The following is a 15,889-nucleotide window of genomic DNA, read 5'->3' as shown; positions in this document are numbered from 1 at the left end:
AATAATGCTTTCCAAATCCAAAATGAGTTCTGCGCAGAGCGTCGGCTCACTATCGATCCGCCAACGGTGCTCAATCTTCAACACAAGCACACACATACACACACACGTTCTCTGCGCGTAGAGTGACCGCTGCATTTTTATTTGATTTTATTTCCCCTTGTACTGTTTTTTTTCCCCTCGATTTTACAATTTATGGGTGTCTTTATTGGCAATGGGTGTCAATATTTATTCCTTTTGTGTGACAAGTTGATGGACAGGAGGAAATGACTGTTGATTGGCTCAGAGAGGGGAATGGGTGCGGAGTCCTGTATTATTCAGCTGGACAGGAGTAGACAGCTGCGTGCGTGAGTGGCTTTATGCATGCAGTGTTGGGCTGCATGCCGTAATCCTGCAGAATACTAACCCACTAACATCAGTGATGGCTCCTCTTTCAGCAACTCTGCTGAGATTGAATAAAAGTGTATGGGCCTTTAATTTTAATTAACATGGCAAATTATCTGACGTTTACCTTTTGTAATATACAGCAAGTTGACTTAATTTGCTTAACAACTTAAAGGTGCCAAAATCTCTTTTGCTCTCTATCTTTCTCTCCCTCTTGTTTGGTTTACTTTAGCTTCAGTACCTACTCTGGGTTTAACCATACTCACAAAAAGAAACAGCAACATTTATTTATCTACCAAAATACACACACACGGATTAAGACATAACGTTAAAACATGCACCCAGGAACTTTCACAAAGACATTGCCAACTTTGACAAAGATGACAACTTCAAGTTAAACTTATAATTCACAGCAAGGATGTCCTTTATTTAAATTTTTAATGTTTGTGCATTAACTTTAAAATATCCACACAATTCAACCATCAAGATGTAAACAAAGTCAATCAGAGTGATTTGATGCTAAATGGTGCATTGCAGAGAATCGTGCCGACTATATATACAATGGCAAAGTAGTGTTATATCTGAAAATACATATTTTCTTTGCCTTAGAACATTTTGCATGTATCTCTCTGGCCATGAATGTATAAAAAACATAGGCCAAAACCTTGACAAAGTAATGTCTTAGGCATCAGACAGCATATTCATGTAATACTTTCTCTGAATTGGCTTTAAGAGGCATTAAACTCTTATGACATCTGCTTCCTATCACCATCACTGTGTACAAATTCTGATTGGGTAAGAATTTCTGTAGAATAGAGAATTTCATATCAAACCATTTTGTTAACATCTTATTGAAGCAGAATTTTTGCTAAACTGCCTATTAATAACTGTGCCATCATGCTCTAAGTGGAAATTCCTATATTGTATGCTTACATTTTTGAAAGAATTTCAGTCGATAGGCTATTACAATATATGTCCATGAACTGCTGCAGTTATACAAATGCATCAGTGTCATAGGCACCCCTTTAGAATTATGGGACTGACTGTGATACTGAGCTTGAGCCAAAAGCCTTGTAATGTGAAATTTATTGTAATGAGTGTAAGGAAAAGCACTTGTGCAGCTGCAGACTCCCCTTCCCTACTGATTCATATGAACATTAAGTAACGAGGGCACTAAAAAGTCCACAACCTGCTCACACAGTTTTGATTGTTACAGACAGCTTCAGGTACGGCCTGCAAGACGTTATGTTATTTTAACGCAGCTTGACCTGCCATTTGAATCGTGACAACATTGCAAAGCCCCTGTCAAACTTTAAAGCCACTGTCAACACATCGTTGCTTGTCGTGCTCTACGCATCTGTGTGCTATGAGTTTTAAAGTTTTCGCTCTCATGTTGTTTCAGGAATCGGCAAAAAACTTATTTCATCTGGGGTTTGCAACAGAGAAAGAATGCTATTGTAATACCTGAAAAGGAGTCCTGCAGTCATATGTAATGTGGATGGAAACGTTTAGCAAAGGGCCATGCCAACCTGCTAGGTTAGACCTAAAGAGACTGAGACTGAAATGAATGAAAAAGGGAAAGATTTAGAGCCTTATAATGAACAGGTGGCTTCGTCCTCTCCTCATCGGGATCCAAACACTTACGGCCTCGTTCTAACCATGCATAATGTTGCGCAGCTGAAGCTCACATGGTGTTCAGCAGAGCACCAATCAGAGCCCACACGCTGGTTAAATATAAGTGTAAGCTTAAACCGCTGTGCTGCCTGTCTTTCTGACTAGCGCGCTTATGTATTGTCTTTGGACCCTTTCAGCGAGTCCAGAATAGATGGCTGAAAAGAAGCGGCAAAAATAGACATCGAAGACAACTGCTGACAGATAGAGGGAGGCGGCAGGCAGAGGCTGTCAACCTCAGACCCACACCCATTACGAGCAGATAATTAAGCTGCAAGGGACACTGGAGAAAGAGAGTGCGAAGCCACTTAGCAAAAGTAAAGAAACTTGTCCCTTTGTGGGAACTCCGAGAGCCACCAAAGTAGATCCAATAAATTCCACTTTTGCCCAGGGAAATGTTTTTATCTAAAAATAAAAAAAGTAACTTTAAAGAGAAAAAAACAGAATTACATCTGTTTTAAATAAAGCACAGTCTATTTTTTTAACACTTCAGTTGTACTTTTTCCATTTTACGACTTCAATTTTAAACCCATCAGTAAGAACAGGTCTTAACTTATAATGGTTTTGTAAATCTAGCCCACATTATCGTGCTGTACGTCAGGTGATATTTGGGTAGAGGAAGAAGCAGAAAAAAAAACTATGGCCTGAGTGACACTTGCATTCTTGCTGTCAAGAACTTGCATTCTTGCTGTCAAGAACTGCAGTCCAAAATGGCAGGGGTGTAATGAGGCCACAGGGGCAGACCTTTGAACTGTAAAAAAAACATTATATTACTTTGCCATTCTGATACCAAATAGAGTATTGAGACACGTCTTAACAAGCATTCAACACAACCAATAAAATGGCCTATACTACTTAAGATAAAGCATTTCCTATGTGTGGTTCTTTCAGAACACCAAACTCCTTAAAAACACTTAAACCTGTGAAAGAATGGAGGGAGAAAACACATTCCTTTCTGTTTTTTCCCTCAAACAGCAGTTGGGAGAAAACGGGGGTGAAAAAAAGCCAAACCATGTCTGAATGAGACACAGTATGGAGGAATGGAGGAGCTGTATGAGTCTATCAGCTCTTCTGCAGGAACATGGACTTCATGACAGGCTTTTATCCCTCATCAAAGCAACAAGTGGATGAGCAGACCCCTGTCCGCCCGCTAGTGGCCTTCCCTAGAGTCCCTCCAGCAGCCCTGCAGGGACTTTGGACCTTAAATCTTTTCTTTTAACAAGTGCACACACTTCCTTCCTCAGCCCAGCAATGTCTCTTGGGCATGAGGGCGGCTTTTCGGGGATAGTGCGAGACGGCCTAGCTGACCTCGGCTGCCAGAGAGGGGACACTGCATTCAAGAGACAAGTACTCTACAGTTGGCCACAACAATCAAACAAACAGCAGTGTGCAGGGACTACAGTGAGAAACAAAGGGAAAACAGAAAGTAGGTAATAAAATAATAATCATCTATACAGTTGCAGAATAGTGGTTCATTATGTAGTGTAATGTGACATATCTGACTGTATATTTGGTTTTGTTTCCTTTAACTTTTAGAGCCAGTTTTCCTGACTCAGATTAAGCGTAATCCTAGACTGAAAAGAATTTCCAATGGAGATGGCAGTTCAATTTAGTCTGAGACTAGACTAATCCATGTCCAGAAAACCAGCCCTTAATGACCCGTACTTCAATTTTTCATTCTCATAACTACATAACTTACATTTTAGTTTAATAATAGTTACCTTGTATTGCACTGTAGTTACTCAATAACACATCATCAGCTTAATTGAACAATATGTCTAGAGTTTAATGAGTTACTAAACTTACTTAATGTTTTAATACACTAAAAGCGCAGTTTATTATTTTAGTGTGGTGTCAATGGTTGGTTAAAAAAACCCACTTTTCATTGCAATATTTATAAACTGCCAAAACACTGTGCTCTTCCAGAATTCATGGCAAGATATACCATTTTTGTCCATTTCTACATAATTTATGAATGAAAAGAGGCCTTTGTGACCACACTTCTGTTTCCCATCTCTCCTGATCAAACAGACATTGCTATTACTAGAAAACCAGATAAAAAAAAACTGTCAGCCCAAAGGCCTGTAGCTAAGAGGAGAGAGAGAGTGGAAAAGATCTGAGGGAGAAGTCAATGGGACAAAGAAAGAGGGAGAGAGAGAGAGAGAAAGAGAGAGAAAATATGTACAGGAGCAGGCCTTACAAAAACTCACACGCCATCTCCAATTGTGGCTGCCGGTGAGCGGGGGGATATCATCTATCAGTGGACAAATGTGGGGACGAGAATGCTGCTCCTCAAATGAAATAATATATCTTTGAAAGCCTACGCCCGCACCAGGCCTAAAGCCCATATATCAAGTCTGAGCGGCTGGTGGATCCGGTCCAGGGGCCATTAACCTCCCACCTGTTTCCCCCCCTGTCCTTCACCATGCACCCTTGCCCTTGGTGCCGCTCGCAGGGCCTTGTTCATCTCCTCCCCCCACCCAAGCAGCCCATCCTTCCCCAACGCACCCCCCGAGGCCCCCTCCCTGCGCCCCCAAGCCCTTATACTGCACAGTAATGTAAAGCAACACAAGGCCCGGTGGAATAATTCAAATGCAATGGACCAGGGACACAGTTACAAATCTGCGGCCGGGCCGGCAGGCTGCGATCTCTGGGCCGTTTGTCAGGGAGCAACCCTGGCTGACCTGAAGCGGCACGGCACGTTGCTACTGGATGGATACGGCTGGTCTGGGAGGAGGGCTGAGATGAAGGGGAGGGGGATTATGTTTGTGTGTGCGCTTGTGCATGTGTGTGAGAGTGTGTGTCAGGTGGACATGGGCGATATAAATCGCCTTCAGGTTCACAGATCACATCCGCAACGCCTTATTAATTCCTGTAGATACGAGCTCTCTTGGAAATTACAGTCTCTAACCTGCACCTCTGAAATTGGACTGTCAGATAAAAAAAGAAAATAAGAAGTAGGGGGATGCGATGCATTTTACAAAAGTAAATTCATGTAATATTAATGGAGAGTGAAATCATACAGCCAGCTGCCGATGCGAACACTACACACTCTTCAGTCAAAACAAAAGTCAAAAATGCCAGAAAGTGTAATGCTAAAAAAAATCTGATTGCTGTCACTTGCTGTGCTGATGAACAGGTGCATCAGGAGAGTTAATCGAACCGGCCTAAGATTGCTCTTCTGAACTTCTGTGAAATTTCATCAGTAGTTTTGCAATTAGATTTACTTTACCTTTAATTAAGTGGTGCTTATTCCTTAATTCTTTAACATATAGGCTTGTTATTCAGTTAAGAATTTTAAGTCTTATTATCCAGTAACAACTACAGATTAGCAGTAATTAGTAGTGAAACTAGTATGTGAGGAACTGAAGTGCAGACAGACAAACAGGTTGAGTTCAAGGGGTTAAAAAATTTTCTCAGTAAAGCATGAAAAATGCCATTTGACCTAATTAATACTAATCTATTTAAACCTGGGTCATAGGTGAGACAGTTAAGAAGACTCAAAGCTAGGTGATAAAAAATTAGGGTCACTGACTGAGACACAGTTAGGTTGACAGATAACGAGGCCAGGAACCCAGAGCTGTCCTCTCTGCTCTCTCCTCTCCAGCTGCTTTTCCAATAAGCACGAGCCTCACGGCTGGGTGCAACTCAGAGAACAAGGCCCTAATACAGTCCTGCATGGCTTAATGGCAGGACTGGTATTGTCATTCTCTTGGCTGTGGAAAGAAAAAAGAGAGAAGAACTTTGCCGAAATGTCCCCGAGCAGCCGTGAAAGGACAAAAATAAATGGCGGTGCCACATGTCAAGGCATTGTAAGCTTAGCGCAGGTGACTTTTATCAGCTCGGAGGACTAAATATACGTAGAGCATTGCAGTATTATATCGCAGGTTCATTTACGCTGTGATGCTCTCTTTGCTAAAATTTACCTTTGACACAACATATTGTATGGTGAAAAAATTACACATATACTCAGAAGAATAATAAAAAGTGTGGTGAATCTGTGTATTTTGGTCCTATTGTGTAGTGAGGAAAAACATGCGCACGCATCCTATCCCGCTGAACAATGGCACAGAGTTCACAATGAAAAGAGTGATCTCTGTGGACGTGAATCACTCTCCACGTCTCCGCACTAACGACAGAGCCAGGAGAAGAGAGGCACGCAGCAGCCCTGAGACGGGACGGCCAGCAGGGGAAGAGTGCATCTGTTTCCCCCACCTCCCAGTGCCCAGCACCCACCCTCAGCATGACACACTCCAGCCATTACACACATACCCAGACGCACAGACAAACACACATTCACAGAAAAAACATACACAGACAGATATTGTTGTACCACTAAAGTTACTTTCTTTATCATAAATGCTCTTAGATTACTGACTTGTGTGTATGAGTTACAGAATTCACACCTATAATATTTTAATTAGTCTTTTGGTGTCTGTAATTTTACACCATTTGAAGCTCATAACCAACTGAGCTAACTGGTCTATTTGCTGTTGTACTTTACGTTTAAAACCAAAATTTGCCATTTTGGACAGCTTCTTTTCACTAGTCATATTTCTTTTATCAATATGTTTTATGTATTCAGGATGGAAAGCTCATCTGATCCAACAACACATAATTGTATTGAATTAATTGTGTTTGCATTGATTAAGCAGACTTTTTTTATTACAACTAGCCCCTCAGTCTGTTACAATTAACCCCAGTTATGGGGTTAGTTGTAATATTGGCACTCATGTCACCTTTGGTTGAATTGTTCATAAACAGCATGTACTGGAAACAAAGTTCTGGTTTTCATTTGTAGCATAAGATGCGTGGGTTGTTTTAAAAGCATGTTAGGGTTTTTTAAAAGCATCAATCTTGCTTAATTACATAAATAAATTAATAAGCAAAAAGGAAAATGTGTTATGCCATGCTCTCCCCTGGGTTATGCCATGCTCTCCCTTACTGCAGTAAAGGGCTGCACAACGTAACGTTTATTAACCGTATCTCACTTACTGTATCATCTGCAACACATTCAGAGACTTTGGCAAATCCGCTTTTAAAACCTGCTCCAGAGAAGGTAGAACACATGTACGTCTATGCTGGGCATAGCAAAATGCATCATCACATGGAATCCTCTCTGTCACTATCACTCTCTGTGCTACTGTGTTTTCTATATGTTTTCTATCACTTAATAAAAGAATCAAGATACTGCCTTTATTGTTCAACGCACATTGTTCACGATCATTTGTGAGTCACTAAGGAAGGAAACTGCTAAGGAAATGCTTATTACTGTTTTGTTTGTTACAATAAAAGATAATCTGAGAAATATATTCATATTAATTTCATCATGCTTAAAATGGTGGTTGTGAAGCAAATAAAATAAAAAATCTACACATTTTCAGGTATATTAGAACACGTTCTCTACATATTAAAATGAATGTGACAACAGCATTAAAAATTATGTTATTAAAGGGGAAGGCCATATAAAAGGCAGAAATAGCCCTTTTTGCCTGTGTATTAAGGGTTAAATTGTGATCATAATAATAGCTTTTGCTATACTGATATCATTCACAAGATCCACCAGTTATAAATAATTTGGGTAAAAATAATGCAGGAGTAATGCAGTCTTTAATCATAATAATAATATGTTTTAACATATTGTATAGCACATCACTAATGCAATATTTAGTAATGTAAGAACAAAGTGATATTTGCTTTATATATATCCATATCACCAGATTAAGACAAAAGCCTGTACAAAAAATCCATCTACACACCAACACAGGTGGCTAAAGCGTTTTGCACAAAACAGCCATATAAACAAAGACCTGTTGATATTAGGATGCAGTATGTGTTATCGTAAAGGGTGTTAACTACTGTATAACGCTGTGATTATGGGTGACCTCATTTAAGAATTATGACAGAGCAGAGTCCATAGGGTAGATGTCTAAACTAACTGTAGAAGATATTCAGGTTATAAAAGTACAAACTCAAAAATATCTGCAATCTCTGTCTCTCTATACTGTCAGTAAAATAATTTAAAAGTTTAATCAGAAATTGCTACATCTAACAAGAAGCTTCCAGAACTGAGGCTTTTCAACCCCAGCACACCAACCGAAAAGCACAATAGATACATGCTCTCTGAGTTATATACTTCAAGAGCAAGGTAGGCTTATCCTGATTTTTTATGTGATATTTTATTATTATTTTAAGCACTAACTCTTGTCCAAGGTGTGAGACATAGCCACTGGAATGTTTCCCTCTCTCTTTCTCTTTTATTCATTTGAACACAATAGGGAGCTCTCTTTAGAGATCCCATCATGGCTAAATATTTATGAATGCAGTAACTAAGTCCAACTTATGGAAACTAAATCTTTAAACGCTTGGCAGACGTTTCACACCCGGCTCTATTACCAGAGAAATTCTTTTGTTCTTACAAGACTAATAATAGTGTTGCAGATGAAGGTGTATTTATAGTCACCTTGCAGCCCCCTGGAACCTCTGACAAGCCTCATATTCACTTGCATTTCCTGTGTTTATTAAACTCTACCTGCGGCTTTGTTATTAACATGCTCAAAAGGACATTAAGCATCCCGTACGAACAAAAGTCAATGATAGATGCTTTTCCCCCAAAAGCTCCAGTAGTAACGCCTACTTTTCCACTGGATATGTGGTGCCACAAGTTAAAAGGTCACTACGAACAGACGACTGTCCAGTCAACCTGTGTTTGACCATGTTTGTGCTTGTACTGGGTCACTACTGACATGTACACACATTAGAGCACTGTGTATTAAATCAGGTGCAGAAAGCTCCCTCTATAATCATGGTCACCGTACTACACTGTATCTCCATGGACAAATAAAAGCCAAGTAAGCTCAAGATATTCCACCTAGAATGAACACTTTCTACACTGCAGAGCTGATGACATCCTTCACTACTCCTATAAAACAAGTTAAATTTAATTGTAAAAACAAAATTTCAGCTTTCTAGATCTATCTACATCAATACCACTAAATCACTTCTCTGGTATGCACAATAATACTGGAATCAAACAGGTATTGGCAGATATTCGCTTAAAAAAATCTGATTAGACAGATTTTTAGATTTCAATGACAAAAGATTTAACCAACTTTATAAAGTAGATATTTAACTATGTACTGATGCTACTCTATAAAAGCAGAATATTGAGGTGACGCTAGGCTAATGTGCTAAAATGTCTACATTTAATTCATTTTAATGTATTAGCTACCCTCCACAAATAAGCATTTGAAAAAATATTGGCTATCCACAAGACAAAAGCCTGTACACAGCCTGTACCCACAATTCCCATATCAGTGCATTCCGACTCCCTAGTGAGGGACTGATATATGGATCTGGTTAAAAATGTGTTCAATCTGTTCTTAATACAAAAATGTGACAGAACATAAAAGAAAGCAATAAAGATCATCCGATCTTCTGTTAGCAGCGCGTAACAAACTGCATTCGTTTAGCATCAGTGCTGTTTTCGTGTGGTCCCTATCTCAGTGAAGCTCCTGTTAGACAAAGCCTGTTGAAACAGGGAGGGATCCCCTTACACAGGCTTAAGCTTCTATCAGCATTACAAAGCTTTCTGCTTAACAATAACCGTACAAGTATCCAATAATTAATGTCAGGAGTGGGGTCTGAGAAGCTAGCAGTGCTGCTTGCTCCAGCTTTTTTGTTTGTTCTGCTTTTTTTTTCAGTGTGTGATTTAGTGAGGGCACCTCGCTAAATGAGAGCCTCACTAATTACAGCTTCATTGCTTCACGCCATTTGCTAATGTCAAATGCGACAGCTACACCCTAGTACCTTTTAACAAGGGCTGTGCTAACCAATCAGCCAGGGTGAGAGAGTAGGCTAGTCACCACATGAAGGGGTCCTCCACCACTGTGAAAGGTGAAGTTCAGCCACAATTAAGGATAAATGATATGGACAGCCATTAGCCAAACACAATGCTAATACAAGCTGAAGTGAGGCTGGGCCGTTCTAGCGCCAGAGGGAGGGAATGGGCAGTAGAGGTCTATTGTTAATAGCATTGTGAAGAGGGTGACCATTACACATCATTACACAAAGAAAAGACTCTAAACTGAGCATCCATCTCAAAAATGAAGAGCTTCTGCTGGGCTAAGTCCATCCGCTCCAGTTAATGACCAGATGGAAATACATGGAAAATCTGGCTGGGTGTATAAAAGGCTATAGGGGGGAAACAGTTTTCACTTTTTCATTTGAGAAAATGAACAAATATCGCAAACAAAAAGGCAGTCAGAACAGAGAGACTGAAAAAGCAAACAAGACTAGGAGAAATAAAGGACGATGAAAATAATTGTAGAAAACAGGTGTCCAAAAAAATTCTTTTCCTCCCTTGAGTATGGTAGGTATTGTCTTATTTTTACAGGACGAGTTTGAGTTATTATTCATTTTCAGATTTGGCACAGCACTCATCAGCAAGTGGTTTAGAAACACAATGAGTGAGAATGAAGCGAGCGACATTTAGCTCTGAAAAACTCGAGGAGAGCTTCAAGTGAACACTGATATCAAAGCTCTTGTGGCAGTGGGCAGCAAAACACCTACTGTCATTTGAATCTAAACATATGCAACATGTACTAGACTACTGCTCTTTCCAATTTAGATAATGTACACATTTTATAGCGTCCTATAAAACACAATAACCTGAAAAATCTCTGCATATCATCCTAATCATAGCTATGGTTGGCTGTCTGTCCTGAAACTGCATCTACATGCTTAAAGTATGTCTGAACACTACAGATGAGAGACGCATAGGTCTAAAACCTTACACGCTACTCACTCAGCACTTTATGTGGAAAGATTAAACTTGACTAAAAATAAAAGTTTAAGGAAGCCTGATAGCAAGCATGAACTTGTGTAGTAAAATGGCAAATATAGATGGCAACATGGCATCAAAACAACAAAAAACACAATGTATTATTGACGTTGAACCAAATACATTACATATCTCTTTAAAGACATGTAAGTACACATCATCGTAAAAGTTATTTATGAAACAAATTACTAATGGCTGGTGTACTTGAAATTCATATAAGTACTATTTGATTTATAATAATAATAGCACAGTGATGTAGGGTAACTGAATCATAACTGCAACTGATAAATGGAGCTGTGGAACAGTAGCACATGCGCCTCTTTCAGAAGGGCTACAGAAAATAAACTGATTCATTTAGCTCTGATCTGAAATTTACGCACATTAGTGTAGTGAGTGCATGCATCACATACATAGCACTACATTCCAGGAAGTGGACTGCAAGCTCCCTACACAGCATCATTTTCACATTGCATGCTAAAACATCATACAATTTAACAGTCCACCTACCTTCAGTTCACGGAAGAAGATGCTGCTTCTGGCCCACTCCACGATAGAGAAGAGCGTCTGGTCAGCCATTTTGCACATGAGGCCGAAAGTGTTCAGTTTCTCGTGCTTGCCTCGGCTGGCCTGCTCCTGCTGAAGATAGGCCAGGATCTTGGCTTGAACCTGGGGCTCATCGGGTTCGCACTTCAGGAGCTCCACCACAAGGTGGGGAAAGCTGGGCGGTGAGCCCCCAGGGTACGCCTCCACATAGGGGTAGCCCATGAGGGACTCAGGCGAGCTTGTGTAAGGGTCGGGGTATTCGGACTTGATGGTGCGGCTCTGGAAGTGGCCATAAGCCTGGTAGCCCTGCAGGCCTCCTGCATGGGGGGGCATGGCCATGCTGACCGGGGAGGTAACAAAGGGGCTACGGTCATAGTCTGCAGGTGGCAGGCCAGCACTGGATGAGCTGTGGTGATGGTGGTGGTGGTGGTGGTGGTGATGGTGGCTAAGCGGGAGCCCCTTAGAGGCTGAGTGAATGTTCTGGATGGCTGAGGAGATGGTGAGGTCGGCCGGCACAGTCTGCATGGCTTGCGTCATGGCCTCCAGCTTCAGACCATTAGCTCGGATCAGGGCCTTCTTCTGCTGCTTCAACGCCCGGTCCCGCTTGTACATGGGGCCGAACTTGTTGCGGCCACCGCGCATACGGTCGGCCCTCACGGCTTGTGGTAGCCAAAAAAGAGGGAAGACAAATATTTGTCATTGTATGAACTTTACATGACTAATACAACATGAACTGATAGAAAATGCGGGGGCTAATTTGGGAGGCTAAAGTCAGTAAAATATTAATTCAGGTAAAACCTGCTTTATAAATGAAACATCACCATATATTTGTAATACAGAAGCGTAACTAAATATAAAAGGAAGCAATAAGTATAATTTTATTTGTCTGACTAAAACAATGCTTTACGCTCACTCACACAATAATCTTCACAGTCTGCTGAGTTGTAATTGGCTTTAGTCACTCTACAGCCTGTATTCTGTATTGCACCATATCAACCTAATGGCATTTTCAAAACTATTCAGATTTGGCCATGCTGAAGGACACAAATTGTTCACTATGCTGAAAAGACACAGGTCACATGCTGAAAAATATGATTTCAAACCAAAGGCAGCCAAAGTCAGGCAGACAGGATAATCATTAGGGTAAATAAATGAAGGCAGAACCGCAACCCAGCAGAGCTCTGATCTCTGCCATGGGGTGGCACACTCCACTTCAGCCTGCTGGACCACATGTTAATTATTTATGCTTAATTATTTCTCTTTTATGCCGCTTAGTGTCGCAGGTGGATGGCTGGAGGATCCAACCTCCTTTTTCACACAGACACACACACTAGGCATATAAACATGCACACACACTCACCACACACACACCAGGACCTGACCAGTGTGAGCTCACTCGTTAGAACAGCCCTCTAATAACCAGAACACACGCCAGAGCGGGAGAAAATGAAATGAATACAACAATTAAAAGAAAAAAGCAGAGTCCAACAGCTGCCTTGGGAGTGATTTTAATGGTCCCTGTCACAGCGGTATGTGTGAGAGCTAGCATGTGTGTCTGTGTGTGTTTGTGTGTGTCACTATGCGTCTGATCTGAGGGAGAGCTGAGTGAGACTGAGAGCCGGCAGCGGTGGTGAGGAGCGTTGTCGCAGCGACCCTGCCAACAGTCCCCATGATGCCCCAATAACCACGAAACCCCAAGCCAATAGAGGTGTGGAGTTTTTTTTGTATTTGAAGCATTAATGTGACTGTTAAAAATGTATCCCAACAAAAAAAAAACAATCTATCTATTATACATTATTGTAGCAACTTTAAGTATTAATGATTCAGAGTAACAGGGTAATTAATGAGCTGGAAACTAATAGTTGGTCCTTTTGGGAAATCACAATTAGATGTGGACCAGGGACTCAGATCACGAATGCATGATTCCTCCTCCTGTGCCCCCCTTCAACCTCCCCTTACCCCCACCCGCACCCAACCCCCTCTCTTTTTTTCTCTCTACTAAGATTTTTTTTCCAGTGTCTAATTAAACAAGGTTATTTACATGCATGTCATACTGATTTCTTTGCCCTAAGAAAGAAGGGGGGAGTTAAAGGTCTTCTCTTTTGTGTGCATATGCACCAGCATTTGTCTGTTTAAGGCTATATGGATCCATGAACCTTGTATGTATATGTACAGATCCCCATGAACCTGTATGTCTGTTTGTGTGTACATGCTATTCGGGTACACTTACTTATTTGTATGTGTGTCTGCATGTACTCTGTTAATCCTCAGACAGGTCTTGTACAAGCAGACTAGTGTGGAGGCAAGCCAGTGTGCCTCTGCTTATTGGCTGATTTATGTGTGTTTAATATACAGGAATATTAAGTGTTGCTTGGGCGAGGATGGCTGTCCTATCACAGGCATATGAATGCCTCCCCTGGCCGGCTCCTGACACACTGTTTGTCATGTCTGCTGGAGCCCTACTTCGAAAGCGCGATATTCCACGCACACACATGAATAGCTATGATACCTATGCATAAGTAATGGGACAGCAAGCTGCCTCTCCATGGCGGCCGGTGAGAGGCGAGACACTCGGGCTGGTTCTCACTCCGAAAAATGACAAAGTGCTCGACGCAGAGGCTGGGGCTCATTTTGAATATCCATTCCCACGTGTTGTGAGATGCTTTGATTCATGGAGGTACTTAATATGGCTAACAGACGTTTGATGAAATTGAAATCATTTTATGCTCCGCTGTGCACAACATTGCTCACAAATGGAATGAATAAACTCTCGCTCTCGCCTATTCTACTTCCTTAACTTTCTTGCCTGTGATAGCGTGGAGGTAAACAAAGTCTCTGCATCTCATCCTTAATCTCTAGCTAAGACCGATATCAAGGATGAGGGAACGGGTCGAGATAATCCATGAGAAGACACAACACACAAGACATATCGCCCATGAAACATATTTTTAGACAATTCAGCACAGCTAGGACAAAAAGTCGCCATCGCTTATCAATACTGATAATGTGACTTCTATGGAGACAGGGAAGGACATGAGTCTGTCTTTGGCACATATGGTAATCTTAAATTAATTAAATAAATAACTATAATTAACCTGTTAAAAAGCCACACATGCGCAGAAATGGCTATGATATCATGTTTAATCATAATAATCAATAATCATATATGATTTATTTCGAAAGACTTCATGTCTTAAAGTATAGACTTTAACTTATGAATTCAAATACTTTTATGGTATAAAATATTACCTGAACACCTTATAATTACAACTGCTATCATATGAACTGTTATGTTACCCTATAATATCTATATAATAATAACACCACTAATATTCTGGTCCTGTTAAAATAAAAACATGTAAATGTAAATTTTTTTAACAAATATTTCAGACTGGAATCTACTAAAAAAAAAGCCCCCAAGAGCAATTTATAATCCAAGTGCCTTCTTGGTCAGTAAGCACTGTAGCTTTGCTGTAGAATGTTTGAGAAATGTTGCAATGAGCCTGCCCTGCCAGGCCGTGGGGAGAGTGCCGCCTAGCTCTCATTTCCCCGGACATCTCTGACAGGATGCTGGAGGGCCTCAGAACCCGCTACTAGAAAATGCCTGCAAATCAAAGCCGGCTAGCTTTAAAATGACATCACTGGAAATTCTGCCCTCCAGCAATTACACAATTAATAGTCATTGGAGTCCTGATTTTACATACTAAGAAGAAAAGTCAGCAAGGGGCTTAAACTTTCAGATACTTGTCAGTGCATTTCAAAACAGTCTGAGGAAAGCTAGCCTGTTCAGGCTCTGCCATACTGACTACAGTGAATTTGTTTCAGTTTCAAGTTACAATAAGAAGCAGAGCCTAGAGAAGAAACCAAGTGGCTTTCTTACCTTCCAGCTTCATGCCGACGTTCAGGCACTTCTGGAAGCGGCAGTAGGGGCAGCGCTTACGCTGGGTTTTGTCTATCTGACAGCTCTGGTTCTCGATGCATGTGTAGCGTTTGTTGTTCTGCACCGTGCGCTTGAAGAAGCCCTGCCGAGGAGGATGAATGAAGATGTCAAACACCTGACCCTCGACATTTGTTAATGTGCTATTCAGCCACGGACAAACAATGCACACACACATTCATTTTCATTTACACGGGACTAAAGGGTGAAACACACTCAAGGCCACACAAGTTGATGCATATGAAAAGAGAGCCAGAGGCTGACAAATGCTTACCAGCCAACACTTACTTGTATAAACACAAACATAGACACACACACACACACACACACAAACTGACATGTGCATACACATACACTGACATGAGTAAACAGGAACAGAGTCAAAAACTCAAATTTGAGATATCCCTTAAATAACTCTCCACAGAGACTGGACATCCTAACGGTTACTGTTAACTATAACACATTTTAAAACCCCACTTTCGCAGGAGCTACATGTAGCAATCCCTAAAATAAAA

The 15,889-nt window shown here is 40.9% G+C and overlaps 1 protein-coding gene across 7 annotated transcripts in view; it reads right to left on the bottom strand.

The window, feature by feature from the left end:
• nr5a2 (nuclear receptor subfamily 5, group A, member 2) overlaps nt 1-15,889 on the bottom strand; it is a 54,237-nt gene that overhangs the window by 30,577 nt on the left and 7,771 nt on the right. For all 7 annotated transcript variants that reach the window (XM_036586368.1, XM_036586369.1, XM_036586366.1 and 4 more), the window contains 2 exons: nt 15,318-15,459; nt 11,402-12,096 (listed from right to left, as the gene is read on the bottom strand). In XM_036586368.1, the coding sequence (XP_036442261.1) occupies nt 11,402-12,096; nt 15,318-15,459 (837 nt within the window). The remainder of the gene's footprint in view (nt 1-11,401; nt 12,097-15,317; nt 15,460-15,889) is intronic.

This window comes from Colossoma macropomum, unplaced genomic scaffold (assembly GCF_904425465.1).
Source record: "Colossoma macropomum unplaced genomic scaffold, Colossoma_macropomum, whole genome shotgun sequence".
Taxonomy (NCBI): domain Eukaryota; kingdom Metazoa; phylum Chordata; class Actinopteri; order Characiformes; family Serrasalmidae; genus Colossoma; species Colossoma macropomum.
Note: the sequence above shows the minus strand (reverse complement) of the source record. Positions and strands in the feature narration are given on the sequence as shown.